Here is a 22057-nt window from a genome sequence, read left to right on the forward strand (position 1 = left end):
GATTTGTAACATTAGAATATTTAATGCTCTTCTCCTGCAGTCTGAACAGGATACAAAAAGCAGTTTTAAGTCATAAAACACTGTGAGAGGGCTCTGTCTTTACTGTACAAACAGTAGGAGTGGGAGCTTGGGGATAAAATATCACCAAACAGAATAGTTGAAGGAAATTGAGCTCACATGAGACTGTCAAAGAGCGGAGAGAAGCAGAGCTGGGATATCATGAGGTCTGCTGCTCTGTTTGCATGTGACTTTGTAGTAGCTGACTTTTTAAATAACTTCATAATAGCTGGATTACACAGACAGTGTTTGAACTGGGAGTAATAAGCAGCTATTGTCATCTTTTCATTAAAGTTCATAATCATCATTGTTACAGTGTGTCCCATCACAAAAGCATAGTACTTCTTGCAGTCATTGTCTTAATCTGTCGCATAGCATTGTTGATCACTCACACTTGAGTTTTTGCATCAAACTGTAACCCAGAGGCACATGATCACATTAAGCCGCAGAGACAGTTCTGTAATCAAATTGAGTAAGGGGCAGCGTGCCATCAATCACTGAGTGGACAGGGAATCTTTTACAGAAAAACGTGTTGCACATTGGAGTTAAAATAGAAAGATAATGTATTTTATTTGTGATGTGAACTGAACGCTTTCTAAAAATCAAGCACACCATTGTCTTCAGTTCTTGTATGGAATATGATGACTATTTTTGGACCCTGATATGTTATACTATCATGAACATTAGAGCATTGAAACCAATATTTTGTAAAGGATAAATGAAAGTTGCTAAAACATCCTTATGGAGAATTCCACGTGCACCATAGAGCCCATTTACATTTTTGCATTGATTGATTTTATTTTCAATTTATTTAAAGAATAGACATATTTGATCATTTCACTTTATGTGACAGACAACTTAAAATTTAAAAATTAGATGCATTGTTTGCTTTTTTTAAGACTTGAGAAGAGTGTGCTAATACTGAGCATTCGATGGCATAGTCTTGGACTGTATTTATCAAAAGTATGTGACAGAAAATGCTAGATGACTTTCGGACGACAATACACATGTTGGTCACATTTTGTAACTCACAAGGTAGAAATCAGCTTCACGTTTACTGTGAAAAAATTAATCAAAACAAACTCTAAAAAATCAGACCAGCATGTTTGGAGCTTGACTCATAGTGACTAAAAGTCAGGACATATCTGCTTCTGTTGCTTTAGTTGTGACCATTATTTAACCTAAACGAGAAGCAATACTGAACGGCTGAAGTGCACCTTTAAAGTTGTATCCATGTACATACACTATAGGCTTATATAAGTTATCTCTGTTTTTGTGTTGCAATGTTGATCCTTGAAAAAGATATGCCCCTTTTTTCATGTGACACTAAACCAACCCCTGTATTCTACTTCTTCTTTTTTTTGTTTTATGTGTGTTTAATCTTTAATTTGATATTACTCATGATGTTGAGTGATTACTGTCCGGGAATCAAAAATGAAGGCACTGAAGCACCGACACCACTAGATGGAGACATTTTATATTTTACACAAGACATAATTGTCACACACCACAAGGAGTCACTAAACGGCGTGTGTTCCCGCGGTTTCTGAGAAGGTGAACTGAAGTGTGAGGGGGGCATACTGAGGCCAATGTGACAAAGGCTGGTCTTCCAATAAATCCGGTGATAAGAAAGAGAAGCAAAAAAGGTGTATATGTTTTTATGGACTGTATATTATCTAGATGTCAATCACACGGCAGAACCACAGAGGTCTTGTCTGAGCTTGACTTCTACAATGCAGTCATTTGTAGTTATGCTGGTTATGTATGTATGATGTAAGGCAATAAAAACCATGAGACAATGTGACCACAACTCTGTCTGTTCTTTGAAATGGCATGGGTGTGAAGTACTGATAAGGGCAGAAGATAATATTAGAAGTTTTTACACACATTTACAATCAGTTCTACGGGGAAATTAGAGAATAAATGTGGATGGTGATTGCTGAGCTTTCCTAGAAGTAGCCTACAGTATATGCAGTGACATGCTGCACGGTCGCTCCTCCCCTGATAATGACCATGTGATTCAGGTCAAACACAGGCTGACAAGACATCCCTATCACCAGAGTGGAGGAGGAGGAGGAGAAGTCAGGGGTTTATGTAGCCTGAGAGGCATGTATAAGAGGAGATCCTATAATTACTGCTGCTATGGTCTACACTTTTAGGGAGACATCTGGTGATGGTGGGGGACAGAGTGCTGGAAATGTGGAACCGAGGAGAGAAAGAGAGTTGCGTGGATCAGGAAAGGGAATCTCAGTCACATAAAAAATTATCCCACTCCATTGAAGAAATACTGAGGAGGCCCGCATGTGTCCGAAAAGAGAAAAGAGTTCATCGCAACTGGTCTGTTATCAAGGAGAACACCAGGAGATCTGACCAGCTCTCGTGTGCAGGTATGTTTTTATTATCTTTATTCATGTTGTTGTTCAAGAATAGTTGATACATCTTAGTCATATTAAAATACGATTACAAAAAAAACATATATATTGATATTGATTTTGGAATTTTCTCCGTGCACATAGAAACTCCACGCATGAAGCTACTGGAAGAGTCGCCAGAAGCCACCACAGGCTGCAAGAGTGAGTGTTATGGTTCATAATATAATATATAAGGAAAGGGGAATCAAGAATAACTCACAGTGACAGCCACATGTTTAAGTGATGCTGACGAGGAAGGTGTCATTCATTGTTTATCATTTGGTGTTTGCAGGTCAGAGTAAAAAGAGGCAAACCAGGGTCACTTTCACTACGGCCCAGGTGCAGGAGCTGGAGGAAGCCTTCCAGCAGAGTCACTATCCAGACGTCAACACCAGAGAGGAGTTAGCCTCTCGCCTGCACCTCACAGAGGCCCGCATACAGGTGGGACACATGCAACTCATATTCAGTTTGAATTGTATTGCATGCTGTGGTGATTTTTTGCCAATCTTTCGAAATTGCCAAAATGTTGTGAGTTTTTTTTTGTTTTGTTCCATTTCACCAAGAACCATCATGGAAATATTCAGTAATACATTACAGATATTACAGAAATGCTTTGTTTGTTTAAATGCGCCAATGTTCAATACATTATTGTGATATGATTTCAAATCTGCACCGCAGCAACAATTTATTTTCCTGCTCAGATCTGCATCTTTATTATATTGTATTTGATTGTTCAGGTTAGGTTGATTCAACAAACACTCACCACATGTATCGCTGATGTTTATATTGAATAATAAAACAAGTCAGTGAGTCAAACTGAGGACCAATAACAATTCAGTTAATGTTCTCAAACACTAGACTGAATATACTAAATAGTTATTATCAGTGGACAGCTGCGTACATAAGGCATTACCTCCCAAATGATTATTGAGACATTACAGGACTGTGCACTCCATATTGATCGTTGATTGATGTATGGTTTGTCCACAGAGATAAGGGGATCCCAAAATAGGTCTTTGCTTATGTTGCTTTTTGTCATTCTAAATCCATTTGTTTGTCTTGTCGTGCTTTAGATTTGGTTCCAGAATCGCCGAGCCAAATGGAGGAAGTCTGAAGCCGCACAGTCTATGGCAGAAACACAGAAGGAGATAGAACTGATGACCAGAACGCACATACAGTCGCCCACTCATCCCACACATTATCATGAGGTAACACAAGACTCATATTAAAAAATTAAACTTTATGGAAATGTAAACATACATGAAGAAACATAAACATTTTAAAAGAGAAAAAAGCTCAATTAAACAAAAACACTTGTAATACAAAAATACAATATATTTCTGTCAAATTAAATACAGTTACAACAATGTGTATACATACACAAAATCAGCACCGATCAATACAAAAAACCACAAAATGACCAGTAAAGGTATCTAACCAAAAAGTATCAATATATAATATAGCAATATACAGTGAGTGTGAGTATTTACTTTGTGTGTTTCTCTGAGATAACTTACTCATCGTTATTCCCTCTCCCGGCTCTTACAGGAGCCCCAGCTGCATGCAGTGTGCTGGCTGCCCTGCTGCTTACCTAAACCTCTTCAATCAAGGCTGTTGGTCAGAGCGGCCTCAACACCCACTGTGCTGACCAACACACATACCCCACATCACAGGACTCTGCATTACGACATGCTCTGGACAGACCGATTTAGTATTTCCTACAAATGAATATATTGTGATAATTGTGATAAAATATTTTTGTTTTTTTGTTTGTTTGTGTTCTTTTTTTAACGGCAAGTGGTTGAAAGATCATTATGAGGTTCTGGTGATATACAAAACTGCTGTATGCTGCTTAAACTGTTCAATTGTTGAGTTGTCCTTAATGGTCAGATGTGTTGTATACACTTTGTTGTCAGCTTGAAATAAACTTTGCAGTTTGACTACTGAACATTTTTTTCATTTACCATTAAAGTTCATGTTCGAAAAAGTTCAATCCTGGTTTACTGAAAGCTTTCAGTTGCTGATGTAAACAACCTGGTGATAAATCTGTGCTGATGCACCTGTACAGATCAAGGTTTGAGGGCACATGTCTTGGTCGAGAGCTGTGTTATTTTGGACGAGAGCGTTCTGTTTTTTTCATGACACCACACATCCATGTCATTATACAAGATAAGATACGGCGTTGCCATAAACTGTTCATAGGTTTGACTTTCTGACAACCTGTGCTTATCTTAATTTGGCCTCGTAAGCCGGGGTTACTGGCAGGTCAGTTGGGGAAGTTATAGAGAACTGGTCCACTAAGTTTTATAGTGCTGCAGTTATATGTACAGTAATTTAATTAAGACTAAGGCAAAATGTGAATATGGTTGACTTTATTTATTCACACATAAGGCTACTATAAATGTATTCTGCCACCTTCGCTGTGATAAAGTTACGGCTTGTACTTCAGCTTGAACCTTATTCATGTGATGGTGATATACCTCTGTGAAAAGGCTCATCAGACAATGACCCAAAAAACCACCCCTTCTTTCCATGAATTGTTAGAACATTTTTCAAAATAATCATCAATTATAATAAAGATAACATTGCATTGCCTTCCCTATCAACACCATAAATGATTAAAATGAACAAGCCTCTGAGTGCGGTTAAACTTTTCACCTGGGTCATATCTTCTTTTATTGCATTCTGTTTGCTGTTCAATAGACTACACTCCTGGCTGCAGGGGTGGGGTGAAGGAGGGCACAAATACTTGGTGGGTAGCATCAAACAAAAAAAACCTTAACCACGCTTGTGTAATCAATCAATCAATCATAATAGGTTTTTCTGAGAAAACTATGTCAAATGAATACATGACATTAAGTTCCCAGGATTAAGCAAACCAGAATTTGACAATTTCCTCAGACATTTACAGTAAAAATGCTTTTAATGACATGGGAATGGTAGACTTAACACAGGATCCCAAGCAGAAAAAATACACGTACTTACTGTACGTGTATTTTTGAAAAGTATGCCACTAACACAGATTGAAGGAACTGCTGTAGTCAATGCTGTTGTCTTGTATAATTTCTTGATCTTTTTATCATGTGGTCAATAAATTCCACAATGGATTTTTGGGCCGCCAGAAGCAAGTTGTAAACACAGCACTGACATATCATCACCTTTTGAGTTGATATGGTGAGCTCGTTAGCTAACAGTTGCTGATAAAGGAGCAACATTGTCATTGATTTGTTTCTGTCCAACTGGCCATGCCTCTGTCGAACTGGCCAGCGGACTATTCACTCTAATTTTATTTCTGGTTTTAGAAGAAAATATATCCGGCTCTTCCGTTTCTGAATGCTCCACTCTGTTCACTAGCTCCTTTTTGTGGTGAGGGAGTAGTGCAGTGGGGATGTATTGGTGTGTGTGTGTGTGTGTGTGTGTGTGTGTGTGTGTGTGTGTGTGTGTGTGTGTGTGTGTGTGTGTGTGTGTGTGTGTGTGTGTGTGTGTGTGTGTGTGTGTGTGTGTGTGTGTGTGTGTGTGTGTGTGTGTGTGTGTGAGAGCGAGAGAGAGAGAGAGAGAGAGAGAGAGAGAGAGAGAGCAGGTTGATTACAAGCCTCAAAGTCTCAAAGTCTTATTTGTGTTCATTCATGTATCATTTATTTTACAGAAAACCATGAATTATTATGAATGATATCCATGTTTTATTATAATTGTTATTTTGACGTTAAGTATTCACATCACTTTTTTTTTAACTGATCACTAGGATCAATAAATGTCAAAATGCTTGTCACCCAGCAGATCAAAACATGCAATTAGGATATAAAACAACCGTGGGTAACACTTTACAATAAGGTACACAAAATTGTAGTAGCTACTACATACCTACTACATAGTTTTTTTTTTTTTGTGCTACCTATGTGTTAGGTAGCACAAAAAAAAAAAACCCTATGTAGTAGGTAGCACATAGGGGTTTTTTTTTTGTGCTACCTATGTGTTAGGTAGCACAAAAAAAAAACCCTATGTGTTACCTACTACATAGTTTTTTTTTTTTTGCGCTACCTATGTGTTAGGTAGCACAAAAAAAAAACCCCTATGTGTTAGGTAGCACATAGGGGTTTTTTTTTTTTGTGCTACCTATGTGTTAGGTAGCACAAAAAAAAAACCCTATGTGTTACCTACTACATAGTTGTTTTTTTTTGCGCTACCTATGTGTTAGGTAGCACAAAAAAAAAAAACCCTATGTGTTAGGTAGCACATAGGGTTTTTTTTTTTTGTGCTACCTATGTGTTAGGTAGCACAAAAAAAAAACCCTATGTGTTACCTACTACATAGTTTTTTTTTTTTGTGCTACCTATGTGTTAGGTAGCACAAAAAAAAAAACCCTATGTGTTACCTACTACATAGTTTTTTCTTTTTTGTGCTACCTATGTGTTAGGTAGCACAAAAAAAAACCCCTATGTGTTACCTACTACATAGTTTTTTTTTTTTTGCGCTACCTATGTGTTAGGTAGCACAAAAAAAAAAAACCCTATGTGTTAGGTAGCACATAGGGTTTTTTTTTTTTTGTGCTACCTATGTGTTAGGTAGCACAAAAAAAAAAACCCTATGTGTTACCTACTACATAGTTTTTTTTTTTGCGCTACCTATGTGTTAGGTAGCACAAAAAAAAAAACCCCTATGTGTTAGGTAGCACATAGGGTTTTTTTTTTTTGTGCTACCTATGTGTTAGGTAGCACAAAAAAAAAAACCCTATGTGTTACCTACTACATAGTTTTTTTTTTTTTGCGCTACCTATGTGTTAGGTAGCACAAAAAAAAACCCTATGTGTTAGGTAGCACATAGGGTTTTTTTTTTTTGTGCTACCTATGTGTTAGGTAGTACAAAAAAAAAACCCCTATGTGTTACCTACTACATAGTTTTTTTTTTTTTGCGCTACCTATGTGTTAGGTAGCACAAAAAAAAAAAACCCTATGTGTTAGGTAGCACATAGGGTTTTTTTTTTGTGCTACCTATGTGTTAGGTAGCACAAAAAAAAACCCTATGTGTTACCTACTACATAGTTGTTTTTTTTTTGTGCTACCTATGTGTTAGGTAGCACAAAAAAAAAACTATGTAGTAGGTAACACATAGGGTTTTTTTTTTGTGCTACCTAACACATAGTTAGCACAAAAAAAAAAACTATGTAGTAGGTAACACATAGGGTTTTTTTTTTGTGCTACCTAACACATAGGTAGCGCAAAAAAAAAAAACTATGTAGTAGGTAACACATAGGGGTTTTTTTTTTGTGCTACCTAACACATAGGTAGCACAAAAAAAAAAAAACCCTATGTGCTACCTAACACATAGGGTTTTTTTTTTTGTGCTACCTAACACATAGGTAGCGCAACAAAAAAAAAAACTATGTAGTAGGTAACACATAGGGTTTTTTTTTTGTGCTACCTAACACATAGGTAGCACAAAAAAAAAAAAACTATGTAGTAGGTAACACATAGGGTTTTTTTTTTTGTGCTACCTAACACATAGGTAGCACCAAAAAAAAAAACTATGTAGTAGGTATGTAGTAGCTACTACAATTTTGTGTACCTTATTGTAAAGTGTTACCCCATCATTACTCAACCTGAAAAGCTCAAAAGAGAGAGAGGTGCTTTATTTATTTATGCATTACAAGCGTTTGAGCCATTAGTTTTTCATAACCATGCTAGTGATGGAATGTGAATACTGAGAGTGGGCGCACCTATAGGACAATTTATCTTGGATGTGAAAAAGTCTGTGCATGGGCAGATAAATAGCCGACGCTATGCCTTCAAGCAGCGGACAGGTGGCGCCCTCGGACCCATGAATAAGCAAAAAATCATGTTTTGCTGAGTGCCACACGGGAGGCAACACTGACTGACCTGATTTGAAATCGCAAGGCTTCATCTGCTAGTCATACAAGGTGGTTGTTTGAATGTTATCTGCCTGCTCGTAGGTGCTGTTGACAACACTGTGGAGGTGTAGGCCAATTCTTTATTTCCTTTTTAATTATAGTCTATTCCCATCGTCTGCACTGGCTCTCAGGAGAGGAGGGGTGGGCGGACATCCAGCAGCATCTCGCAGCCTCCGCCCGCCTCTGTGGCTGTGTCCAAAGCGGTACGTGGGGAGACAGCGGGGACCGCCACAGACACACAGAGACACGGAGAGGCACAGAGAGAGGGTAAGGGGCGATGGCCGCCGATGGAGGATGCGGGGAGTCAGTGGATCAGTGCCGGGCCGAGGTCGAGCGGCTCACCCAGGAACTGGCCGAGGCGAACCGGGAGAAGATCCGGGCTGCGGAGTGCGGGCTGGTCGTCCTGGAGGAGAACCAGGCGCTGAAGCTCAAGTATGCAGACCTGGAGACCGAGCAGGAGACTCTCAGGAAGGAGTTGGAGCAATTGCAAGAGGTATGATAAATGAATAGTTAGCCTACTACTGCTGCTACTTTTTTGTATTTTTGGCACTATGGCGATGCAAACGCAATGCAGTCAGCCAGGTATGAATAATCAGCTGGGTGTCCCACCTAATGCTAATGTGGGTGCTGTCTTGGTGCTTTGATGGGTTAATATGTCTGAGTGGGTACTGGGAACCAGCAGGGGTCGTTATGAGGGTCTCCGAGTTCCCCAGCAAAATGAAGAATAGTTTAATATGACTTACAGACTTTTGGCTTTAGTGTGCCCATCCCCAGGGGGCAAATTCTTTATCACATCTGTATGATTATGGACAGCAAGCTCACACGCTTATCAAATGTAGTAGTTATGTACAGTAGCTAGATAACAAAAGTATAAATATATAACAAAAGGACATGCAGGAAAATAACAATGACAGACAACGTAAGACTGGTGTGTTTTATCTGGTTCTAATTATTGTAGTTTCAAATCCTCCAACATAACAATATCTTTTTCCCATAATGCTTTATGTTTCCATCGTTTATGAATAATTTATAATCTCAGAAAAGAAGTTGAATATTTAATGCGGCCTCAGTGTAGTGCATCTATAGGCAACAGCACACTGGACATTGCACCGTCTGTATTGCAAGCTAAGGATTCTATAAAAACACCACACCATGGCATCCCACTCCACCTACTGCACCACTGTGTTTCATTGTTTCAAGATTCCTTCCCCCTTGTGTGTGCATAGCAACAGTCATTACTTTCAGGCAACTCTGCTGGGAGCCGTTTGGTAGTCCGCCAAAGAGATGGCATGTGATTTTCTGAGTAGGTCCCACAGTAATTGGATGTTCAGAGTCGTCCACTGCAGTTGGTGTGGTGGCTCAGTTGTCCATTGATCTAGATGTCAAGATGAGAATCCCCCCCCCCCCCCCCCCCAAATAAATGCGATATACAGATATACTGTACATGGACTAATTGTTATGAGGCAAGAATAGCTACTCAGACAAACACACACACACACACAAAAACACAGATAAACACATATTTAATAGTGGTTAAATATACTTTCGTTCGTGTTTGTATTTCTTCGGCTTGAAAAGTCCACGTTCCAATGTTTTAAAGTAGAGAAAAGTGATGTGCGATCCATCCTAAATAATGAGTGCACACTTAATACATAATGCATGTGTTATATACATTCATGTATACATGCATATTGCAACAACTAGCGGATGCTGACAGGGCTTTACAGCTCAAGGTCGCTGATGGAGATACCAGGGAGCCAAAGGTTCAAGAATGAGGAGGAGCTGAAGGCTGTGTGTGTGTGTGTGTGTGTGTGTGTGTGTGTGTGTGTGTGTGTGTGTGTGTGTGTGTGTGTGTGTGTGTGTGTGTGTGTGTGTGTGTGTGTGTGTGTGTGTGTGTGTGTGTGTGTGTGTGTGTGTGTGTGTGTGTGTGTGTGCATATGTGTGCATGTGTGCGTGTGTATGTTTGTTTGTATATATGTTTGGGAGAAAGACAGAGAAAGGGAACATCAGCTCTTTAATTCACAAAGCCTCATCATGAGGTGGTCTAGGGATGTGGTCTAAGATAAGTCGCATGGTGTTTTATTGACCAAATGATCATTACGTAATTAATCAATAAATAGTGTGGTCGTCTATTGTCCTTATAAAAAAGGGTGAAATAATGCTTGTCATGAAGGCCACATGACTGACTTTGTAAGGGAGTACAGTCATTCTTTATGTTAAGGATTATCAAGGTATCAGGAATATCAGTAAATCGCTGAGCAGAAACAAGAGCGATTTAAGAGACATTACATCTGCAGTTCTGCACGACAATAGGGTTGTTTCTGGGTCAGCGCAAAGTCTGGATGTCATAATAACAATAATCTTTATAATAAACAATAGATTTATTTATATAGCACACGCATACAGAAAAAGCTATACATTGTGCTTAACAATAGATGACAAACATAACAATAAAATAAATAGCAAGAAATGTGAACTTTAAAAACATAGCTTTGTCAGAGATGTACTGTAATATTCGACCGCATCCACATTGCACCACCCACTGTGTTCGCAGTTGCCTTCTCTTCCAATGTCTGACTTGTTGAACATTTTGTTTTGACATTGCTGGTGAGTCAGAATGATTTCTTTGCAGCTGACAGCAGCATCTTTGGAGTATAGAAGGAGGCCTTTCCGATGCAGCCGGCAGCAGAGCGCTGTCCAGCTGATATCTCACACTTATTGATTATTGGATGATGGGTGAGAGGAGAAAAGAGTGATAAACACTCTGGCAGTGGGGGAGAGAAGGAGTTGAGGGGAGAAAAGATGAAATGGAGAGAATAGAGAGAAAAAAAACGTTGCATTTGAGAGATAGTAGCTCAATTGAAACAAAGTATCGAGACGCCAGGGAAGAAAACAAAGAGTCTGACTTTGCAGAGAAGTATAGCCTCATATGCTTCTCTATACTTTAGACACAGTAGTGTTTTTTGTGTGATCTGTCATCTGTTTACATGCATCCATTGTATTATCTGCTCCCACACCTGCTTGCCAGCCTGTCTGTTTGTCTATCTGTCTGTCTGTCTCTATGTATGTCTGTCTGTCTGTCTGTATGTACAGTATGTCTGTCTGTCTGTCTGTCTGTCTGTCTGTCTTTGCTCTCGCCTGAGAGAGGAAAACGTTTTCCAAAAGTGATTTGACTTCCACAGAATAAAACAGCACCTGGTTCCTATCTGTCTGTTGCAGACTTTTATCAATATGAGACTGAATGGCAGAGTGCAAAGCTGTCATCACATCTACTCCGCCTGTGCTCAGGAGTGATGCATTATAGAAGCACAAATGGAAAATTGGAAATGCTTCTGGGACTGGAGTGGCCCATGTCTCTCAAAGCTGTTGGTTATTCTGGTGAAAGACAAAGAAAATTCCATAACTCAGTCTCATCATATTTTTTTTCTTTTATTTGAGCATTAACAGAACAGACTACTCCTACATGTAGAAATAAGCACTTCATGCCTGAAATATGTTTTTTTTCTTTTTCATATGTTATCCCTATATAAATTGAGTGAATGCAGGTGTGCATGTGTAAGCCTGAAAGATATGCATGTGTTTTCCCACTGTGTTTGCATATGTTCTGCGATGACACATGTTCTGCATGCACTGGTTGTCTGCCCTCAATCCAAGTCCCAGCTGGTGGAGAACAAGTGACTAGAGCACTGCTTGTACACACACACACACACACACACACACACACACACACACACACACACACACACACACACACACACACACACACACACATTGATACACACTCTCACAGGAGTTGACTTTGGTCACTTCTGGGGACCCTTTCAAAGACATACATTCATTTCCTGAAGACCAACCATCAACTTAAACAAATGTTGCCTAAACCTAACCTTAACCACTGACCAGAAAAATGCCCACCTGCGCAAGCTGTTCACTATCAACTGGTCTTGTGTGTGTCCCTTGAAGTGACATCAGTCAGAACACACAGATTAATTTCCTACACTGAAAAGTGTTGTATTGCTTGCCTAAATATAAACCAATATTTTCATGATTGCGAATTACACATATTGCACATAACATTTTTCAGAAAAAAAGCTCCATGCATCTCTTAGCAGTCTGCAGGGCCCGAGCAGAAAATAGGATGCTGAGAGCGTGTTCTGACTCTGAAAGTGTTCTTGCTCTGTAGTGTCCCTCTCCCCGCCTATGTATTTTTTTCCCATAACCCAGCACTTTCACTCAGCCTCCCTCTCTGGCTTTCTCTCTGCCTGCCGGCCCGATCACTCTCTCGGTCCTCGTATGCCTGTCTGTCTGTGTGTGTGTGTGTGTGTGTGTGTGTGTGTGTGTGTGTGTGTGTGTGTGTGTGTGTGTGCGTGTGCGTGTGTGTGTGTGTGTGTGTGTGTGTGTGTGTGCACGTTAGATGTACAGTACGTCTTTGGATCGCTGCCTAAGCGGTGAAGGAGAAACCATTAGCCCGTGGTTGTGGCTTGTTAGTGCTGTCTCTGGGCAGACTAACCTCACATATAGGACACAGTAAAGAGACAGAAGGAGGAGAATGCCACCACGGTCCAGTGGGAACTGCATTGTCTTCATATGGCGTCCAGTGATGTTTTCAAGACACCGTCAACATGGCTAGACGAGAGCAATTGAATAGCAGACTTGTAGTCATAAAGTAATTTTATGCCAGGATGATTTTATATGTTTTTCTTTCAATCATATCATATTTTTTCATGACATGATCTCTGCAACCCATGGGAGCGTAAAAAAAATAGGTTAGTCATTCAGTTACCGTAATAACTCGTTTTCTCGGCTCTTCTAATGTTCATTGTTGTGAGTTGGGAGGAGCAGGCATTTCTCAGGTCAGTTCAAGGCTTTAGGCTGAGAAAGATGCCTAAAGAAATCTACATCAAATTCTTCACATGGTAACTTGAAATATCTAAAAAGAAAGATTCAGTGGTGATTCAGTGGTGATTCATCGGGGTTGGCGTGGCTGTGTTTTTTATGTTTGTTGAAGCTGTGCAGTCATCCCTCTTCTTTATACTCTTCTTTTATTTTTCTATTTGTTTCAACATTTATGACTTGCCATTGAAATTTAAAATTGCAGTCAACATAAAATATTTTCTATGTTTTATTGTGTGCCTGCTGTGCAATACAAGGGCTGCTTAATATTTTTCTTTTTATTCTCCCCCTTCCATGGAAGGCTGATACCACTTTTTGTATGCTAAATTTAAAGTTTAAGGCAATAATTCAGCTACCAGTATTTTGAACCAGACAACAGCAATTGTCTAGTCTGTATAGGTAGGCATACAGTAATATAAGTACTATATCATGTGTGTATAATTCTCAAGGGGTCGGCTGTCAAATTCACAAATAGTTAGAACACACCTAGACAATATTGTAGATGACTGATTAGCTGTCAGTCCATTCCCTCTGGGACTTCCTCTGCCGTAACTGACTGTCTGCACGTTGAAGTCAAGTGAATTTCATCTGACTTCTTGCTCATCAGGGACCACCAGTGATGATGATGAAGGTGTGAACCAGCTGTTGTTTGACTTTACCTCCTTCAGAATGAATTATGCGCAAAGTCACAGTTTCTAACCTTCTGTGTCCCACACAGCAAGGAAGAGCCAGAATATATTAGATAATATGAGGTGTTTAACATATTTCTCTCACCCACTGCTAACCTCTGCAGTTACATTACTGGTGAAAAGCAGCACACAAGACTGTGAAGCAGCAGATTGGGTTAGGAGGAGACATCTGGTGTGTGTTTGTGGTGGTGGTTTAACACTGACTAAAAGGATGAGGAAAACCTGAATACTTAACATTCATTAAAGATGGAGTCAGCGAGTCTTGAGAAATGATCTTGTCAAGATCAGTGAATATCTCTGCGGATCGTGAGCAGATATTCACTGATTTTGACAAAAAAAAAGTGATTTTGACAACTACCATTCGCCAGAATTGCTGACTTTTTAACTTTCAAAAAGAAAAAGCTCCGAGTGTGTTTGACCGGTCATTCTATTCATGGTCAACAATCAGGAAAGAGGACAGCTGTGGTTGGAAATCAATCTTTCCTAAGAGGAGGGAAGGGATGCATTACAGGTTTCTCTTCAATCTCCTCCTCCTTCTCCTCCTCCTTTTAGCCCCTCTTATTGGGGTCTTCTTGTATAGCTGTAAACGTGGACTGATGGGTTGGATCAATACCTCGCATGAGATGGTGTTGTTCCCCTCTTTCTGTATTGTTCCACCATCCCCCTTTCTCTTCTCCTGTGGCGCCTGCGGTCACTCCCTGGAGTGAAGTGGGGATTATGCATCGATTTCTGCCTTGTGTGGCGAAAATGTATCGTGCCTGAGCTAAGCACTATATTGTGTGCACTGTCGCATGCATTTTGGATACCAGCGCATGTTGGTGAAACACATCTGGGTGATGATATGTTATTGTTTCAAAGCATCAGTCACTTGCAAAGCTTTTATAAGAATTGCAACTGTGTTTTGGCACCTTGTGTGACGTCTCCTGGATAGCGCTCAGATATGGAAATGAAGCCTAATCGGGTTTGACAACACTTAGGTGAATTTGGAAATGTATAGCCGGCTGATATGACGTGAAGCTATTAACAAATTATTCAATTGTACCTTCAGTTTCAATGACTTTGGCTGAAGAACGTGTAGGGCATATACCTTTTATGATGATAATAAATGATATGCGCTTGTGGTTAGGAGGTGGTGACCTGTGACCCCAGCAACAGGCTCAGGGGTGTGGTTGAGCATATAGATAAGGCTTTGGCCCCTGGGATTTTATATAGGGGCGGTTGGTGTGAGTTTGAGTTCTATCAGGACCTGAAGGGAAGGTCATTTGTCTTTGTAGTTGAGTGACACATTAGGACCACTCTTCCTGCATGTGTATGTATGGCTCATTCCTTTTGTTTGTTTTTTTTTCTCTCCGGTGTCTGTGTGTGTAGCAGGAAAGGTGGGGAGGGGGTTGGTGTGCGGATGTTGTTATTGAGGCCGGAGAGGGAGGGGAGGCAGGATAGAGTGGTGGTGGTGGTAGGTGACTCCTACCCATCAGTCTTTGTTGTTTCAGGTTTTATGGTGGTGTTGCCTTGATGCAGGAGATAGGAGAGACCATGCGGGGTGTGGTTGCTGGAATTAAAGAATACAAAGTGTTATTTGGAATTCAAAAGAAATGTATCCAATCTGACACTTTTGCTTTTCCTTTGTCCCTGTTTCCAAAATCCCATGATCTTCATATGAAATAACACCATCCTTCTCTCTGCACAGAGCCTTAAGGCCTGACGCCCTCCACTGCATAGATTATGTTTTTTTAGAAAGCTCCTTTTTGCTGCAGTGAAATACAGTAGTTGGTAAGAGGGAAGAGGGAACAGGACTCCCCTGCCTGCAGGACGCTGTATTGATTACTCGTCTACTTTAGCTGTGTGTGCTGCACACTCTGAAAGCGTAGCATTAAAAAAAAAAGAAGAAGCAGCCTGTCCTCTCGCAAGGAAAACTTTTGTCCGTGTAACCCAAAGGTCTTGGTTGTGTGAATTAAAGTACTAATGGTTCAATTGAATTACATTTTTCTCTCCCTTCATCCCAAATGAGTACTTTAAAGCATCACTGACTTCAGCTATTCTGCCTCAGTTTTGTCTAGACAAAGAGATTTAGTCTCAGCTGTGGACTTCTTTCATGCTTATCATCTCTGCATGCAGGGGGAAAGACAAGCCTCCTATCTGGATGACTTGAGGCCATTATATCCAGCTACGATGTAAAGCAAGAAAGAGCATTATCATCTGAAGTCCCTGTCTAACCCTCCCTCCCACTCTGTCACTATTACAGTGCACACATACACACTGGTATGCACGAGCAAGTGCACACCAAAACATGCACTTATTCCTAATGAGTGTGTGACACAGAAACAAGGTCAGAGAATCCGTCTTTGTCACTTGTGCCCTGTTTGGTGATGGGTATAGGAGTGGACAGGCTTTAAATCATCCCCTAGTTAACCCATTTAATTAACCCTCTCCTCCATCACGAGAGAGCTCATGTCAGGTTGTGTCACGGAACTGAAAGAAGTGAGTGGAAGGAACTATGTTCATTGTGTTACTGGCCTGGTTCTGGAAGGTTCAGAAAAGAATAATTAGGCCTTAGAATTAAAGCGACCAAGGTGTCTGTTGTTTTTGATACATGCTGAAGTGGTTAAGTGAACCACACTTAAATGTATAATATTATAAAATAGTTGGACATTTTGGAGGATTTTTAGCTTGCTAGGGGCATGGCTCTAGGGACTGCCATGGAATATTGGACATACATTTATTATCCCCACAAAATGACCACTAAATACTTCAGTGATCCCTTTTCCACTAACACCAGCTGCAGGTTCATTTATCAAAGTGAAATATATCTTTATCTACAAGACGAACTAGCTTATCATTTTGTAGACGCTCATAATGATGGATACATCCTAACGTTTTTGTTTATGGCCAACGTAATGGATCGGCCCAAACTTTTTATGGTCCCCTGACATACAATTGTAAATGCGCGGTACCTGCAAAATGAATGACCCCTTCATTAGCCTCAGCTGTACTCTGTGTATAGTTTCAACAGCAGTGTGCCTAAAGCAGTATTACTGTACAGGGGTTCCCACAGCAGGTCTTAAAGGTGCTGTAAGCGGAATGGTTCTTTTAGCTAACTTCCTGTCAGTTACTGCAGTTAGCAGTCCCCTCGCTCGTCCCTACATCACCACATTAATGCACTGCGGTCTTCAAGCAGCAAGTTATCTAGCATCATCTCAGATCCATAAGTGTGATAAAACATGATAAAAACAATCAAAACAGACATTGGGAAGAATTTTTACCTGCTCCACCATTGTAGGCGCATACACATTCACCCATCTGTTGCTCTGGCGTGCACCGGCAGTGAGACCATGGAGTGTATATATACTATATATGAGTGAGACGAGTGTCGGTTTGAAGCGTTCTCTCTTCTGATTGGATCAAAATTTCAGGATACTCCAATAAGTTTATTTGCCGATTACATGCAAAGCAGCTGACTGAGAGATCGGCTTTATGAAACGCGCACATTAAGTGTAAGTGATCACTGTATGAATAAAGAACGATTTCACACTTATATTAACATAAATAAACCACTTACTTCACATTTAAGGCCTGGAATTGAGGTTCTCATGTGGCTGCACAAAGCCCTGAGTCACTCAGAGGCCCCTCATGTGTCAATAAGAGAGTCACTGTGTGCAGGCTATAGCTTCCTCGTTGTGGTCTGTGTTTGTCTGGCTTGGCTGAGTCCTCTTTATCAGCAGAGACCCACCACAGAGAGAGGAGACAATGTTATCAGTTGAATCTGTCTCCTGTCTCCTGGATCTTTGTCTATCTCTCTCTCACTATCCTCTCTCTCTCTCTTTCTATCTCTCTCTCTCTCTCTATCCCTCTCTCTCTCCTTCTCTTGTGCCTCTGGCTGCCTCTCTGGGTGCGTCTCCTGGCACTGCTGCAGAATACCAATCAGCCTGTGCGCTTTCAAACACCTCTGTCTTTTTATCTATCAATGCCTCCCTCATTACTGTCAGCACACTCGTCAAAATGGTTTGTTTCCCTTAAATTCTAGCTAAGTTCCCTGACCAATGGAATATTAATTATCTGTCTTAAGTCACAAAAAAGGGATGAATGGCCTATAGGAGGGAAGGAATTAAGTTTTGTAGCAAAGAGGAGACAGATACTAACTCCACATTAGCGCCTCATTTCCTCTTCACATCAGTCAAGTCCCTTGTGGACACTCTAAAGTAATGCGGGGACTCAGCATTAAGACTATGGAAATGGATTGTTGTCTTTTAGGATGACAATGATGAAGGGAGAAACCATTTAAAGGATTTCCAACAGGTACGGAAAGAAATACTTGAGTGAAATTTTTTTTTACATTAGGATCATTTTTAGCATTGCAATAGACCCAAGGGGTCATGAACACTGACATCTTTCAGGTAGCAATGTATATTCTGTTACAAAATGTGATGTCCTGAATCTGTGAGTCTGGGTGAATCACTGTGTTTATCAGGTCATACCCTGAGGGAGGGGATGTGTACCTTAGTGCAGTCTTACTCACCTGCACACACAAACACATGTACCCAGAGACACAAAAATACCTTATCCGGGTGGAAGTGTCTTTTGATATTTATGTTGGCTTCAGCACAACTGCAATGAGTAAGCATGAAGGGCTGTAACACATTGACATTAAATATTAAAGAAAGTGTTGCTGAAAGTGTAAAATACATATTTTCTCACTGTTAGACTGCACTTCGGAAGCTGGGTTTCCTTTTCATCTCATATAAAAACAGTTGGTAGATTATGTGCTGTTATTCCTTATACTACTAAAACAATACGTTGTTAAAGCAAATAGTCTACCAATAACTAGCTGGCAACAATTTTGGTAATTTAATTTGGTAATTCATTTTTATTTATAGCACCTTTCAAAACACAGTTAAAATGTGAATCAGAAAGCAAAGAAAAAAGGTAAGGCAATTTATATAATTGATTCAATAATTGCTTTACATGCGCAAAAATGATCTGGTCTCAGCTCCTCAAATGAGAATAATTGCACAATTGTTGTATTTTATTGACTAAACAACTATTGATTTATTCAAGAAAATGGTCATCAGACTGATGACATTTGATGATCAGTAAATACTTTTTTATCAAAAGGAAAAATCTGTTCCAAATATTTGAAATGTGTGGATTTGTATTCCCAGTTGTTTTTTTGTATGTTGTTTAGATTTGATGGTTTCTTTGCTCATTAATTAAGGAATACATTTTTTTTTCAGTCTTCCTTCTTTCTGTCTGCCTGTGTCAGGACACTCAGAGGACACTCTGCATTGAAGCTTGGTCTCTTCTCTCTAACTCAGTGCTATTCTAATTTCCCCTTCCAGCCCGCTGGCTCTTGTTCTCTCTCCAAATGAATGGCAGGATTCAGGGATGCATGCCAAGGAAGTGAATGCAGTGTTGCGCCTCTAACCATGTTTATTTTTTTAAATATGTTTTTGTTTTTTGGGATGGTCTTTAGAGTAGGGCATGTGTTTTTGTTGTTGACTGGCTTGTGATCTCCTGTGGGGCACTATTACAGAGCAAAGAGTGAGCTACATGTGACACAGTTACAGCTGGCAGTTTGGGCACTTTGTTAGTGTTTTCTTTTTTCAATCTGCTCTTATTACTAAGAGCTTCCTATTCAATGGCAAACAAAAAAACATCATGTAAGCCTCTTTGTGTTGTCCATTTATCCAGATTCAAATCCAAATGAACATCCTTGGAGATGTAATGGCTTGTCATCAAGGCAGGAGTTCAAGGGGCGAGTCAGCTATTCTGGAGAGAGTTTGTTGTCAAAAAGTCCACTACCTGACAGTACTGTGTGTGTGGTGAAAAAAATATATGGTGTTCATACACACCCTAGGCTTCGTAGACTGGTATGTAAACAAAGAGTATGTAAACAACTGGAAACATACCCGTTTACAGAGCTTAGGCTGTGTTTTAAGTTTGGATTTATTCCAGTGCGCGCACAGTACGGACAGGTAACAGATTGTGAGGAAATATTAACCGATTTAGACAAAAAGGGATTTTGACAACAATCGTTCTCCATAATCTGAGTCCACCTTTACCATAATGGTCCACTGTTTAGTTTTCTACTGGGCCAGTGTGCTGAACCCTCGATAGGAGATGATAAGAATGACAGAGAGGAGAATGCATTAGGAAGGGGCTTGAGGAGAATGGATGGGAAATTTGGGATCCGGTGAACAAATCTTACGCCCAGCTGCCTCTCTGTCGACCCATGCAATGTCCACTCAGCCGGGGACACAGGCGGAGCACACTTAAGTGATAGGCGTTCTGGGAAATGCTCCAGCCATCTCTCTCATCTTGAGGAGACTTGAGCCAAATTAGATCACTTTAACAGGCCACGTGATTGTAACTAGACACAGCCCATACTTTCTGAATCAAACAGCATGTCCCGGCCGCACACATTGTGTATGGGAGAAAGCGACAGATGTGACACTTTAGTGGATTTGTTGTAATCGGTAGGGTTTTCCACTATAAAGCACATGAAGGCATTTTTTCATCTTTTATTTTTGATCTTGCAGTATGGATTTGTGTGTCAGCATAATAGCGTATTGTTATCAAAAGGGTTTGTGGGCTTTACTAAATAGTATTTCAGTAAGGCGGAACAAAAAAGCAGACCAAGTCGCATTTACCCTCCTTACTATCTATGAAACATTCATACCACGCCAGCTCAGTGTTTCTTCAGACAGTGATTCATGGAAAGAAGAGCATTCTGCCAACTGGGGAAATTAAAATGAAGGATGTACATGGTGCAGTATATAGTGCACGCCCGAGCACTCAGCATTATAATGATAAACTATGAATGTCCCTGTAGATTCAGTAGAGGACTCCTGGTGGCTTAAAGAACATGAACACACACACACACACACATATAGCCAGCCACACACACACACACACACACACACACACACACAAACACAAACACAGACAAAGTAAAGCCTGCGCTGTGAATTACAATTTTAAACTAGATTTTTAGTAATTCCATGCATTATCAAGTGATCATTATTTAATTTAAACTTCGAAAATGAAAGTATTCATTTTGCCTGCGTTCAGATTTCAAATAGGGGAAGGTGGGGTGATTTGTGCAACTTTTTACTCAAAGTGATTTTAAAGTGAGGCCTTGACAGTTATGTCTCCAACTCAAATATGTACATATATTTCAGGATGTTGTGCATCCCTGGCAATAAAAACTTTGGATCTGGAATAAACTGTTTAAGAAATATAGCTTTCGGAAAAAAAGTTGTCTTGACGCACAAATCACCCCACGTAGTGGGGTGATTTGTGCGTCATTGTGTCACAATGACAAAGTCACCATCATCATCTTTCTGGCCATCTGAACTCTCATCAGTGGTGTCGTTAAGTGGAATTGAGATGTCACTCTCTTCTGAGCTACTGTAGACAATCACTTTCTTTTGGTGACCAGCGTATACAGCCATGCCACTGGCACAACTCTCAGAAATGTACTTTGCACTAGTTGCTCCGTGCTTGTGGAACCAACTGCCACCTGACAAATGTGATTCCCCCTACATTTCTGCCTTTAAATCAAGGCTCAAAACCCATATGTACACCCTGGTGTTTCCTCCCCATTAACTATCTTACCTCTGCACTACTATCTGTGTTTATGTGGATGTATGGGCTTTACGTCTTTTATTTTGGTTATTGTTATTGTACCTTCATTGCTTACCTACTGAATGCACTATGTACAGCACTTTGGACAGTGCAAACTGTCATAAATGTGCTTTTATAAATACATTTTACTTACTTACTTACTTATAACTCACCCAGGCCCTTGCGCACAAATCACCCCATCCCCAGAATTTTGGATAATAGGCATGATGCAGCAATTTAGGGTTGACATTGTGCTAACTATATAGACTCAAAGTGTAGCATACCAAAGCACTAAACATGTGTCAAATGTTTTCAAACGTGTCTATAATTGTTCAGACACAATAATCAAAAAACCTTGATCATGGAAATTTTACTTTGAAAGGCAAAACACAGTTTTTTTAGCTTAAATGTGCTTATATCTTATTCCTTGTGTCTCCCTTCTTTACAGGATGAGTCAAATGGATGGCTCTTCTTAAATATGT

At 40.1% G+C, this 22057-nt stretch overlaps 1 protein-coding gene across 1 annotated transcript in view; it reads left to right on the plus strand.

The window, feature by feature from the left end:
• Nucleotides 1-8650: 8650 nt before the first annotated feature.
• Nucleotides 8651-22057, plus strand: part of bicd1a (bicaudal D homolog 1a) — a gene marked incomplete at both ends in the record, with an annotated part of 31242 nt that continues 17835 nt past the window's right edge. Inside the window, one exon of the mRNA XM_080027140.1 lies at nucleotides 8651-8866. Coding sequence (XP_079883266.1) covers nucleotides 8651-8866 — 216 coding nt within the window. The remainder of the gene's footprint in view (nucleotides 8867-22057) is intronic.

This window comes from Ammodytes marinus, assembly GCF_949987685.1.
Source record: "Ammodytes marinus genome assembly, chromosome: 5".
Taxonomy (NCBI): Eukaryota; Metazoa; Chordata; class Actinopteri; order Uranoscopiformes; family Ammodytidae; genus Ammodytes; species Ammodytes marinus.